A 13,707-nucleotide genomic window follows, 5' to 3' on the forward strand; every position below is an offset into this window, starting at 1 on the left:
AGTGTGGAATAAGGGAACTCTGGGCTGCCGCCGGGGTCCCCCCTGCTGGAACTCTGGGGAGCCGGTGGTGCCCCTGGGAAGGCAGACGGCAAAGCTGGATCCTTGACCCTGACCAGGAAGGAGCTGAGGCTGGCACTCTCCTGAACTGAAACCGAACTGGGGGTTTCTGTCTTTGTAGGGCACATGTGTGAGGGACACAAGCCAGGTCACTGGTTCAGAAGCACATGTACATGGCAGAGTGGCCCCTCGCCACCCTGAATGTCAGGAATGGCACAGGAAGGAAAACAGTGTTTTTCAAACTGTGGGTCATGACCCATTAAGGCAAATGCCACCAACCATTTATCTTTCCAAAAGAAAATACAAGAGAATAAAACAAAACAATAAGGACGCCTATCATAAGGATGGACTTTTTGACAGAGAGATCGAGAGAGACGAGTGGAGGGCCAGGGCCGCAGTACAACACAGACTGCCTACGCCACTGATTGTCAACTTCTTCCTGGACTATTTGACCCCCACTGATCTCTCTCTAGGGTGACTGCAATGACAAATCACGGTTGCCAGCCTCAACTGGGACCTCCAGCAATGCCGCCTTGCAGTCTAATTGGCTCTTTCACACCCAGCACGTAACTATTTCTGGACTTCTTCACTCCGCTGAGACATGGACCCCGTTCTCCACCCTCCCGTTCCACAGACAGAAAGAAAGGAGATAAGAGCCCTCGGACAGGAACTCCTCCAGCTGGGGGGAGAGTCACAGTCTGTCACAATCTGCATTTCTTCTTGGGCTCCCAGAGGGCCCAGAGCAGTCAGCTGTGAGCTCTGTGGCCTTGGGTAATTCCGTGGCTTCCCCGAGCCTCAGTGTTCTGATCTGTAAGTGGGGATAACACCCACGACCACCCAGCAGAAACAAGAAATGAAACCAAAGCCCCACGCCTCCGTGTTGGAAGGGTAAATGAGACGTTGCCTAGGAAAGCACCCAATGGGATACACGTGTCTCCACCGATGCTCGCTAAGGATTAATTCTCCATGTGCTTCCACCCTCCTTCCCCATGGCTGCTTGATATTCCTCAGTCTCCCAGTCTCGGGCTCCATCTAGAACTGGGGATCAGTCTACCACATGTGTTTCTTGTGAAAAAAACTCAGAAGGGATTTCCTTGAGAGTGTGCTTCAGCGGAGGGTAAGGAGCCAGAAGCTGAAAACAGCGGCTGACGTCTGCGCTCCGGGCCAAGTACCTTACGCTTGGCATCGCCCAGCTCTCCCCACAGCCCCATGAAGCAGGCACTATTACCATTCCTTCTGATGGATGAAGACCCAGGGCCCAGGGAGGTTAAATAAACCCAAGGCCACGCAAACAGGAAGCACAGAAGCAAGATGCAGACCCAGGTGTCGCCAAGAACATCTCACTTATCTCTTGCCATCAAGCCTGTGTTATCTACTCACTGCAGGCCAGGGGTGCAGACAGGGGTGGAAAGTCCCCCAGGCTGGGCTCAGGTTCCCAGTTCTGAGCATCCAACACCCACTGTTTCAGCATGGCCACAAAGCCTCCTGTAGCACTTCCTTCTGCCGTGGCCAAGTCCTGGGGCTCTTATCTGAAAAGCCAAGATCAGGTACTGGGTCGGGGGTTTGGGGGGCTGAGTTAGTGGGGGAGGAGCAGGGACGGAGGCTAGAGGAGTCCTCTGACCCTTCCTGCCGAGATGGCAGTCGGGGAGGGGGCACTGACAGGTGCCTGCCTTGGCCACTGTCCTTTGGAATAAGATGGCCTGTTCTGCGTTCCCCTTTGGGGAGGTTTAGCACCTCAGCTAGTCACAGGGTCCCTTCTAGGAAGGAGCCACAGAGAGCACCTCAAAAACAGTGTCGCTGTGCGGCTCACTGCAAGAACGTACGCGGAGCGGTAACTCCTACAGAGCGTTCTAGATTAAGGTGCAGCTGCCACGCTTAAACCCAGCAGAGTTCAGCCAAAGCCAGTGCCAGGAGAAGGGCACCTGAGTGAACTGCCTGTGTCCCCATCACACCCCTCCCCTCACCAGGTGTCCACTGCTGATCCTCTAAGGAGATGTTGCCCGTGATGGTTGTTGCAGGTGAGCACCCAGGGGGCTAACGGGCTGGGTGTGCCTCCCAGAGCTCCTTCTCCAGCACCCTTGGGGGGGGTCCATGTGCCAATTCTCCAAGCCCCTCTCACTTCTCTTTCTACGCCCTGCAGCCCACTTTTTAAAGCTGCAGGGGGACTCGAATCTCAGCTCTGCTCTTTACCAGCTGGGGGTCTGCAGGCAAGTTACTTTTACTCCTCGGGTCTCGACTTCCTCGTCTGAGCCTGAGAATAGTACTGTCCACCTTTCAGGGTTGCTATGAGAATTGCTGGTCATATATATCAATGCCTGGCATACAGCATGCACTTGATACTTATTATTATTATAGATTGCTGTCATTTACTGAGCACTAAACCAGATGCTAAGATTTTTATCTGCATAATCTTGTTTGACAAATAAATGATAACTATTAATACGATTATTATTATGTATCTTTTTTCCAAACAAAGAGATAGGAAAACGGACTCAAAAGATCATTCACCTATGCCGTAGATTAAAATGGCCACAAACTCTTTGCAGCTCCTCCTATCAAGAGGTGGAGTCTATTTCCCTGCATCTGGAAGGGTGGCCTTAGGATGTGCTTTAACCAAACGAATGTATCGGGGACTTCCCTGGTGGCGCAGTGGTTAAGACTACCTGCTCCCAATGCAAGGGGCCTGGGTTCGAGCCCTGGTCAGGGAACTACATCCCACATGCATGCTGCAACTAAGAGTTCACATGCCACAACGAAGGAGCCCACATGCTGCAACTAAGGAGCTGGCGAGCCGCAGCTAAGGAGCCCTCGAGCCGCAACTAAAGAGCCCGTCTGCCGCAACTAAAAGACCCAGTACAACTAAGTAAATAAATAAATATTAAAAAAAAAAAAGAATGTAGCAGAAGTGACCCTGTGGGGGTCTAAGCCTAGGCCTTAAGAGGCGTGTCTGCTTCCATGCTCACCCTGTTGGACCACAGTTGTCATATGAAGAAGGCTGAGTGAGCCCGCTGGAGCTGTGAGGCCCAGCCCACAGCTGGCACTAAGCGCCAGACAGCAGAGCAAGGCCATCTCTGGCCAGCTGGCCAGATGACTGCAGCTGTTTGACTGACCCCACGAGAGACCAGCAGACGAACCACTCAGCGGAACCCAGCCCAAACTGCTGACCCACAGAATCCTGAGAAAGTTGAACAGTGACTGTTTTAAGCCACTGGATTTTGGAGTGGTTCGTGATGCCACAGTAGGTAATGCTATAGCTGTGGGTTATGTGGAGGTGGGACCCCATCCTTTGGGTACCCCCCTCCTCTCTTCCTCCTATGAGGTGCTGTTGAGGGGTCCCCAAAGCTTGGTGGGGAAGTTTGAAAGCCACGGCTATGTCCAGCTCCTCACTCTACAGCCAAAGAAACCAAGACCCAGAAATGCAAAAAGACGTCCTGAGGTCACATTATTTGTTCGTGGCAGAGCCGGGACAAGAATGCAAGGCCAGTGACCTTCAGATCAGAGTTGTGACCATTATAGTACATGTCCCCCAACCCAGCCAACCCACCAACTGAGCATGTGTTTTATGCCAGGCACCTGGTTAGAGGTTTTAGATACCTTGCAGCAACTCCCTCCCTGGCGTTTAGAATATTTTACCCCTTGTACAGATGAGAATACAGTGCAGGAAGAGGACTGGCAAAGAGAGAGGGAAAGGGGAGGGTCCAGAGCATCGGGCCTTGGGGCCCTTCTGTGTAAGACTTTAGCCCACGATCTCTGGAGCCAGACTCTCAGACTTCAGTCCTTCGTTGGCTACTCTTGAGCTGTGTGACTGCTCTGGGGCTGCTTCTTCCTCTGCAAAATGGGATCATGATAGTTCCTGCCTGTGATGGTCGCTGTGAGTTAGCGCCCTGAGAACCAGTCCCCTCCCTCTCCTTGCTAACTGACCACAGTTCTGGCCTGGGAGCAGTGCATTCTGCCTCAGGAGATGAATCCTGTTGGGTCAAAGCCAATCATGGCTATTCTGTTCCTCTCTGCCACTCACCCCCTTCCCCAGGCTCCCTCACAGTCAGGGGTAGCCAATAAGGTATCTGGAAAAACATCTGTTCCCTGACAAAAAGGCTGAGCCTAAGAGAAGAAAGCCTTTTGCCCATGACCTCCTGCTTTTAAATGGGTGAGATGGCTGGAGCTGCAGCCGCTCTTCTATAACCATGAGGTGACAAACAGAGGACAAAAGCCAACCTTGAAGATGGAGGAACAGAGAGGTGGAAAGGACCTGGGTCTTGAAGACATCACTGAACTGCTAAACCAGCCCTAGACCCCAAACCTCCATATTTCTCATTAGGTGAACAACAGTAGCCTTATGGCTGAAGCTACCATAGGCCCAGTGCCTCAGAGGATTAATGAAAGAACTGCCCATGTGACTTCAGTAGAGCGCCTGCTATATCATAAGCACCCAGGGCTTCCCTGGTGGCGCAGTGGTTGAGAGTCCGCCTGCCGATGCAGGGGACACGGGTTCGTGCCCCGGTCCAGGAGGATCCCACATGCCGCGGAGCGGCTGGGCCCATGACCCATGGCCGCTGAGCCTGCTCGTCCGGAGCCTGTGCTCCACAACGGGAGAGGCCACAACAGTGAGAGGCCCGCGTACCGCAAAAAAAAAAAAAAAAAAAAAAAAAAAAAAAATATATAATAAGCACCCAATATATGGTGTCTCTACCTGCCTCAGAGCCCCCTGCTGTACAGAGGAAGTGTTTCCATCCTCCTGTTCATGGATGGCTCTATGATTCAGAAAGGCAACATGGTGGGGCACCAGGCACCCTGGACACAGAAAGACACCCTCATTAGCAGCTCCAGACTTCAGGTCTCAGCCCCAAGTGAAAGGATGAGCTGAAGGTGAGCAGTGAGGGAATGTGAGGTGGCAAGTCCAGGCACCGGGGCCTTCTCTGTCCACCTCCAGGACCCTCGCCTGTGGTCTGCCTGGGGTTATTAGGAATGGAGCAACTCACAGTACTGCTCCCAGCTCACACCGGGACCCTCCCTGAGCCACTGCTCCCGAAAGCCTTCTCCGATTAGCCGGGCCACCTACAAAGCTCGCTGTGCCCCAGGGTCCTCACTCAGCGTCTCTCCTCTATGGGAACAAGCGTCGTCTGGTGCCTTGCTGAGCTGACATCTGAGTCACCCACTCCTTCTGTTCCCTCTTTATTTTTTTCCCCTTTTGTCAGCTCCCCCAGTAGACTGGATTAGGAACTCGCCCAAAGCAGAAGAATCCTCTTTCCCCAACTGTACAAACTGACGGGCAACATGCCCACTCTGAGGGTCCAGTGTTCTTTGAAGAGCTAGGATTCCCCTACCCCCACCCCCTGAAACAACGGGGGGTTCATGGTCAGATCCCTGGGCTGTGAGGCAGGACACAGTGTCCCTCTTAGTGCTGACCCTGGCTTGCTGTTGCCCTTCGGCAAGTCACTTCCCCTCTCTGAGCTGGCTTTTCCAGTCTAGTGAAGGAGGGGGACTAAAGGGTCCAGGACTCCTTCCTTCTAGAAGATTCTCTCCCAGCATCAGTGTCCTGGGGTCTTTCCCAAACCCCAAGAGGCTTACATGAGGGTTAGTTTCACAGGTAAATTACTGCAGTCCAGGAGGTTCGAGCCCCTGGCTGGGTTGGAGCCTTTCCGTATCCACCTTCAGCCAGAGGGGTTTTGGAAAGACCAACTGATTTCAGTAACAGCTGGGACAGAAATATGCTTAGGGAGAGAATTATGCAGCCACTGCATTCCCCTCCTCCTCTTCAAATAAATACTTAAAAACCCAAAGCTAAATACACTATAAATGGTTTTGTTTTTACTATCCCTTTTTTGGCCTGGACAATCCAGAGCTGTCTGCTTTTCCACTTTTGTTATTTTAAGACTATTTTCCAGTTGCTTGGGGAAATTTTCCAATCACGCTCTTTAGGGCTGGAACAGAAGTGGCTGGTTCTTCCCAGGCACCACAAGTGCCTGTGGAGGTCAGGGGGCCAGTGGCCGAAGCCCCCTCTGGACACACGTGGCTCACCTTTCCCATTATGTATAACGAGGCTGTAGCCTGGCATGGGGCAGAGTTTCTGAATCCTGGCTGCACATCAGAATCACCCAAGGAGCTTTAAAACCATGCTGATGGCTGAGCCCCACTCTAAACCAACGAAATCAGCATTTCTGGGGATGAGGCTGAGACTCTGTGGGGTTTTTTTTAAAAAAGTCTTTGAAAGCAGTCAGTGGTGGGTTCAAATCACCCTCTATCACTTGGTGGCCATATTACTCTGTCAGAGGTGGGTTTCCTCACTTTTAAAATAGAGAGCCTGCCCCCTGTTCTGCAGGGCTGTTGGAAAGATGAGAGACGGTGCTCGGCACACAGCAGACCCGCTGACTGTGCCTTCTTCCCTGGCCCTGGCACCCTGAAGGGGCAGGAAAGGGGTTTCACCGATGCTTTCGCCAAACTATATTGGACGTAACTGATATTCCTTGGTCTCACAGCAGGGGAAGATGCCTTGAACGTGGGCTGGTCCATATGCAACTCAGGCTACTGCAACTCTTGAGCTAACCCCTCACTACAAAAAGCAATCTTACAAGAGGTTTCTTTCACTAAAAGACCACCTCTTGGCCTAGAAGCAATGACACTTCAGTAGCAATGAACACACATAGCGCCAGATCTTGGTTTCTAACATGATTCTCCAATAAAAGGAACAAGGGTTCCTTGGAGAAATGGCCGATCCTAGGACGGAGGCAAGAAATATACAAGACAATCTGGAGCATCTTTTAGTGTAAGAAAGTAAGGAAGTGCTCTGAACAAACAAATAATCAAAACGCACGCACAAGGATGGGGTTATGTCAAAGGGACACAGGAGCCAACTGAAAGAGCTCCCGGTGGCCAAAGTTGGAACAATTTGAGCAATAAAATAATTATGGTAGTGTTGGATTATAACTCAAAGCATAAAATAAGTACCTATGAGTCTATATTGATATTAGCAAGTGGTCGAATAAATAAATAAATGGGGGAGAAGAGACAAATCTCTTGGGCGTAAGAATTTCAAGTAGTTTATGTAGATGCTCTGCCCTCAAGTAGGTGGAGCATAAATCGCCACTCCCTGAGCGTGGGCTGTGCAGAGTGACTTCCTTCCAAAGCCAACTGTATGAAAGGGGGAGGAGAAGGAGTAACTTTACAGCGGAAACTGACAGCTGATCAAGGTCAACATCAACAGTGATGTCATGTTGACAGTATGAACCTTTGTCATGTGATGAGAATGGCGCTTTGCCCATGGGATCTTCCTCCCCAAAACTCATACCCCCAGTCTAACCATCTGACAAATCCCAGCTGAGGGGCATTCTACAAAACACCTGACCAGTACTCCTCAAAACCATCAAGGTCGTCAAAAACAAAGAAAGTTTGAGAAACTTGCAGCCAAGAGGAGCCTAAGGAGACCTATGACTATATGTGATGTGGTGCCCTGGATGGGATCCTGGAACAGAAAAAGACATTAGGTAAAAGCTAAGGAAAGCTGAATAAAGTCTGGGCATTAGTTAATACTAATGTATCAATACTGGTTCATTAATTGTGACAAATGTACCATACTCATGTTAGATGTTAACAGTGGGAGGAATTGGGTGAGAGGTACGTAAGGGAACTCTCTGTACTGTCCTTGAAACTTTTCTATAAATCAAAAACTTCTAAAATAAAACTAAAAGAAAAAAACACCCCACCCTTTGGGTGCAGAATGAATAAAGATGGCTTTTGATTGCCTTGCTCTGGATACACGCAAATCAAAAATGGGCCAATATGTTCCCAGAACCTTATCAGAGAAGCAGACTGCAGGAGATGGGGAGTAGTAGAGGGGGTGGGACAAGGTCAAGGTGATACAGATATGTGGGACAAAGGGGCTGGATCTCCAGTCTCCTGACCACTGGCCCCAGACGTGATGAAGCACTGTCTCTCACTGGTGCCATGACGGGTGGGTCCAGGTTATCTCTGAGGACCCTCTGAACTCTCACAGCCTGGGGGCTACCCAGTGTCTATATCTTAAAAACGATGAAGCCATTGCACGGGTGGAATTTCAGACAGTTCCATGAGAGTGATATTATGCAGCAAAGGGCCTTCCCAGCATCTCCTGAAGATCATACTATGCAGACTCTGCTCTTACTAGCTGTGTGACTTCAGGCACGTGACTTAACTTCTCTGTGCCTTCATATCCTTATCTGGAAATGGGGACACTAATAAGACCAACCAGATAGAAGTCGCTGTGAGGATCAATGAGATCATGCAAAGAACAACTTTGGGTAAAAGCTGGCCAGTCTTTTATCAGAGCATGAGCTTTAGGGCTTTACTTTCTGCTTGAAAGTACAGAAGCTCACAGGGAGGAGTGGGGTGTGAGGGCGGAGAGTTGAACAGAAGGTGCATCTCCTCCAATTTTGTTGTCCTCGGGGCTGACCCAGTCCCTGTGGTCTCAGAGGGAGAGTAAGGGGGCAATAGCGGGAAGGGCCCGGCTGACCTCTTTCAGCCCGTCACCTTCGGTCTTAACAGTAGCCTGTGGTCTCACTCCTGGGATTAGATTCAAGGCTCTGGCCAAGGGTGTCACTTCAGGACCCAGCCTGAGGCTTTCTGTTTTCTATACTCAGCCCCTGAGTTATAAAATAGCGACCTGGGTACCTCCACCTACTTGGGGTGAAGAGGTGTCTGGGCCTCTTGCAGCCACGGAACGTGGGATGAAGGCTTAAAGCCTTGTGTGCTCACCTGGAAAGTAAACACAGCCACGTGACCTCTGTCCCTCACTGCAGGCAGGCCCTGAGCAACTGGCCCGGCTTTGCCAGCTCCCCAGAACCAGCCCCATCCTCGCTGCCATCCTTCATTCACTTGTTCTAACGAACACCCAAAGCCAGACATACTCTGCACCCAAGCCTGAGCCAGATGCTGGCATTGCAAGGCAATGAATGCTTCCTGGTGCTGCCCTCCAGCGACTCCAGTTGGCTCCAATCCCTGCAGTCATGCTCTCTTCCCTCCCCGTGTGCCCCAGCCCAGCTCATGCCCACTTCTGGGGCTCAGCCTGGGCTGTTCCATCACCCATCCACCCACTCAGCTCCCCCATCCCAATCCTGCCCATCCATCCTGCATGGCCCAGCTCAGCATCAGTCTCCTCCAGGAAGTCTGCCCAGATCAGCCCACTTGGACAGGCTCCCCGCCTCCTCTAGGTCACTCGCTGTCCTGCCTTTTACCCAGCACTGAGACATCCCCTCCCCATGCCTTCCCATTCATATCCATGCATGAAGCCCCTACCAGACCCTCTGAGAGGACAGTGGTAAGATCAGATTTTATCCATCTTTAAAAACGTGTCTTATACCCAAACCCATCTGGTATTGATTGACCTCAAAACATTACTTCTTTTTCTTTCCGGCTACTAACCTTCACCCTTCTGAGGGGCGTGCTTTGGCTTAGCCAAGACTGGGATCAAATCTCAGCCCTGTAACTCACTAGCTGTGTGACCCTGGGCAGGTGACTTCACTCCCAGTGGTAGAGACTGCTGGGGCCCTGCCCACTCTTTTTAGTGGACCCCAGTCCTGCCTCCAACAGCCAGCTTGGCATCACTCTGCTCACCGGCTGTTTCTGGCCAGAGTCAGATCTTCTCATACTGAGAGCAGAGAGGTGGTGCTGGAACATGAGTCCTTATCCCCCATCGCCTGGAACCAATGGCTATCAGCAGTCAGTGGATAATATCAGCTCCCTCAGCCCTCTGGGCAGAATGACCTTGAGATGTGTGTTCTACCCTGGCTCCCAAAGTGCCCCAGCAGAAGCCAGCTCCACTGCCCCCAGGGGTAACCTGCATCAACATATGCCTTTTTTTTTTTTTTTTTGGCGGTACGCGGGCCTCTCACTGCTGCGGCCTCTCCCGTTGCGGAGCACAGGCTCCAGACGCACCGGCCCAGCGGCCATGGCTCACGGGCCCAGCCGCTCCGCGGCATGTGGGACCTTCCCAGACCGGGGCACGAACCTGCGTCCCCTGCATCGGCAGGCAGACTCTCAACCACTGCACCACCAGGGAAGCCCAACACATACCTTTTATTAGCTGCCTTCCCTTCCTTGTCTTATTTCCCCCACTGGTGTCCCCTGGGGTCACCTCCCAGATCCTCAGCTCTGGGTCTGCTTCTGGGAAGCCCAAGGGCACTCTTCTTCGCCACAGTTTCATTATCAGTAAAATGAGGATAATGGCAGAGTCCACCTCACAGGATTATTGTGAGGATTAAATGAGATGATGTTCATACAACACTTGGTACAGGGCCTGCCATTAATAAGCCATCTCCACACAGAACCACTATTGTTGTTTTGAGTTGGGCTTGTCGTAAACTTTTTGAAGAGAGTATTGAACCTTTGGACAAAGCGGGCATGACTTACACCCAGTGCAGCTCACCTTGGAGACCCACTTGCCATCTCCCGGGACGATCCTCACTGTCTGGTCCACCCCCATCTATACGCATGCCTGGACACACCTCTCCTGATGACCAAGTAAGGTCCAGAAAATGGCCATTCCTCAGCACCACAACCTTGCGCTTGGGCCTGTTTCTCAGCTGCATCCTCCCAAGAAGGGTGGGATGCTAATCCCCTCAGATCCTAATAGGGGAGTGCAACCAGCTGGGGTTGCAGCCTGGGAATACCGACTGGAACACCTGCTGGTATGAATCCCTGATTTTATTTTCTATGCAGTTTCATAATCTGCTCTAAAGCCTCAGGCAGTTCGAAACTGAAAGCCTTTAGGTGGGGAGGAATGAAACAACAGATCTCGTTTCCTTGAGGATGCGTCTCCCTGCCACGCCCCCCACCCCTCGCCCCAACCCTCTCCCAGGCTGACCCTGGGGCCATGCCCGGTGCGGGGGAGGCCTCCCCTGGCCCCGGAGGGATTCAGCTGGGTCTTTAGGCCTCTACGGTGCCCACTCACTATGGCAGGAGCCTCTGTGGGACTTTGTGGGACTTTGCTGGAGGCCCCATGAGTTCCAGTAATTGCAAAGTTCAGGTACAACTGCTGACTTGATGGATTTTATCTAGTCCAAGATGAATTAGTCTGCTAACTACCTGAGCCCCCTGTGTTTAGGAGCTTGGACTATTCCCCGGACACAGTGTAGCGATACATACCACACTGAAGGTAAGAACAGCAAAAAATGGCTATAAGATGCAATTCCATCTTGGTCAAATACAACCTGTGTGTATGATACAGCACGGGAGCTCCCCGACTGCCTGGGTTCAAAAGGCAGCTCAGGCACTCGATCGCTGTGTCCCCTGGGGGAGGTCACTTAACTGCTTTGTACCTCAGTTACTTCCTCTGTGAAATGGGTATATTAGTATTACCTACCTCAGAGGGCTGCTGTGAGGATAAACTGTGCTAATACATGTGACAGTGCCCAGAACACAGTCAAGTGCTTGGTGAATGCTAGCTGTTACAAATGTGGGTGTCTGCATGGAAGATGAATGAACAGATACGCCACACACGCCCAGCAGAAATGACTTCTGGAAGCAGACCGGTGGCTACCAGGGGCCAGGGGAAGAAGGAATGGGGAGTAACTGCTTAATGGATACGGGGTTTTATCTTGGGGTGATGAAATGTTTTGGAACTAGATAGAGGTGGTGCTTGCACAACCTTGTGAATGTACTAAATTGTGCACTTAAAAAATGGCTACTTTTGCGTTACGTGAATTTCACCTCAATTTTTAAAAAGCCCCAAACAAAAACGACTTCTGGGAAATAGGTTAGGTGAAAAAGAGTGGGTGGCAGAGACCTTTATCAGACACTTTACTTCTTACTTTATCACTTCTGTCCAGCTTGATATTTCTTTTTACAGTAAATACTTATATGTATCACTTTTAAAATTAAACAAATTAAAAACAATTTTAAAGGAAGTAGCACGTAAGAGAAAATGCGTGGTGCGTGGCATCTATCTTCCTCTTTAATGCTTATACCATGAGGAGGAAAATACTATTAATGGCCCCATTTCAAAGTGAGAAAAGTGAGGCTCAAAAAATTTAAGCCATTTCCCAACTCACAGAGCTTGACTCCAAAACAAAACACTTTCGATTCCATTACACAGACCCTCATATTCACATGTAAAATAAGGGGGTGTAAAATGATTTCTCAGTTCCCTCCGGCTCAGCTCGGATGCTCTCTAGTCCCTGGATGCCTGGCTGAGTTCTCAAAGTGCCAGTCCTGCCGCGGGCACCCATACGCCCAGAGAGCCCCCGCCAGCCGTACATCCCCAGTGGGACACCTGCTCCCCAGAGCAGAAACTACACCTCCCACCAGTCCCTTGCTCCTGAGTTCTGGTCGAAAAGCTGATAAAACCTAAGAAAAGAGAGCAAATGGGCAGCTGTCCAGAGGGCAGCTACTTCCGTGGGAGCCCGCTCAGTTCCTGACAGCCGGACCCGCCTACCGGCCATGAGGTGGAGAGACCCCGACTCACCCCGGCCGCCTCCCGGTGCAGGATCCTGGTCGCCTCTGCCCGGCCCAGACCCAGATGCAGCCACACCGGGCAGGTCTTGACGAGCTTCTCCAGGACGCTGATGCCCCGGAGAGGAAGGCAGTTCTTCGGAGTGACTGGCAGGCAAGGCCCCACGCCATCTTCCTCCTCTTCCTGTCCCTTTCCTTTGCCAACATCTGGAATAGGACTGAGAATAGAATCAAATGACCAGCCCGTCCTGCCGCCAGCTCAGAGAGGGGTTTACAACAAACGGGGATTCACTTCAACCATGCTTATTTATTCAGCATCTACGTAGCCAGGGGCCCTTTGGGGTATTAAAAAAATGAACAAACCGTGATCTTCGCCTTAAGGCACTTATAATAAAATGAGTAAGACATACACGGAAAAAACCAGCTGTAGCACAAGATTGGAATAAATATAACAGGAGCACAGTGCAACGGAAGTAGCTAATTCCAACCCAGGGTGGGTTCAGGAAAACAATGGCATTTGAGCAGAGCCCTGAAGAGGATTTTTAAAACACTTTTTAATTGAAGTGTAATTTATACACAGTGAAATGCACTAGTCTTTAGTATACAGTTAGACAAAGTTTTACGTACGTCTACACCCGTGTAACTACCACCCAGATCGAGAGAGAGCTGTGCTACCCAATACTATAGCCACTAGCCACATCAGCTCTTAAAAGTGAGTTGTCTGAACTGAGATGTGCTGTAAGTATAAAATACACACAGGATCTCAAAGACTTGGTATGAAAAAAAAAGACCAGAAAATAGTACATTAGTAATAATTTACCTTGATTGTATATTGAAAGGATAATTTTCGGATATATTGAGATAAGTAAAACATTATTAAAATTAATTTCACCTATTTCTTTTTACTTTCGGTGGGGCTACTAGAAAATTTAAAACCAAATATGTGGCTTGCATTATATTTCTATTAGATATGCTGATACAGACATTTCCAGAAGGCTTTCTTGTGCCCCCCACTCCAGTCGACACTCCCTGACCCCCAAGCTGAGGACGTAAAACGTCAGGGTCCCCAGGGAAAGGAGGAGAATCACAGGCCTGAGAAATGGCAAGACAAAGTAGAGGTCCAGCCTAAGAGGTTCCAGACTGTTCCCAACACGCTCCCTCCACCCGACCCCCTACACACTGGCATGTGAGTTTGGATTCCAGAAAAGGAGGAACAGCATCTTGGTGCTT

The 13,707-nt window shown here is 50.6% G+C and overlaps 1 protein-coding gene across 2 annotated transcripts in view; it reads right to left on the bottom strand.

The window, feature by feature from the left end:
- The window catches only part of RIN3 (Ras and Rab interactor 3), a 123,679-nt gene that overhangs the window by 72,162 nt on the left and 37,810 nt on the right, over positions 1–13,707 (bottom strand). For both annotated transcript variants that reach the window (XM_060097932.1, XM_060097931.1), the window contains exon 2: positions 12,491–12,695. In XM_060097932.1, the coding sequence (XP_059953915.1) occupies positions 12,491–12,695 (205 nt within the window). The remainder of the gene's footprint in view (positions 1–12,490; positions 12,696–13,707) is intronic.

Source organism: Mesoplodon densirostris, chromosome 4 (genome assembly GCF_025265405.1).
Source record: "Mesoplodon densirostris isolate mMesDen1 chromosome 4, mMesDen1 primary haplotype, whole genome shotgun sequence".
Classification (NCBI taxonomy): domain Eukaryota; kingdom Metazoa; phylum Chordata; class Mammalia; order Artiodactyla; family Ziphiidae; genus Mesoplodon; species Mesoplodon densirostris.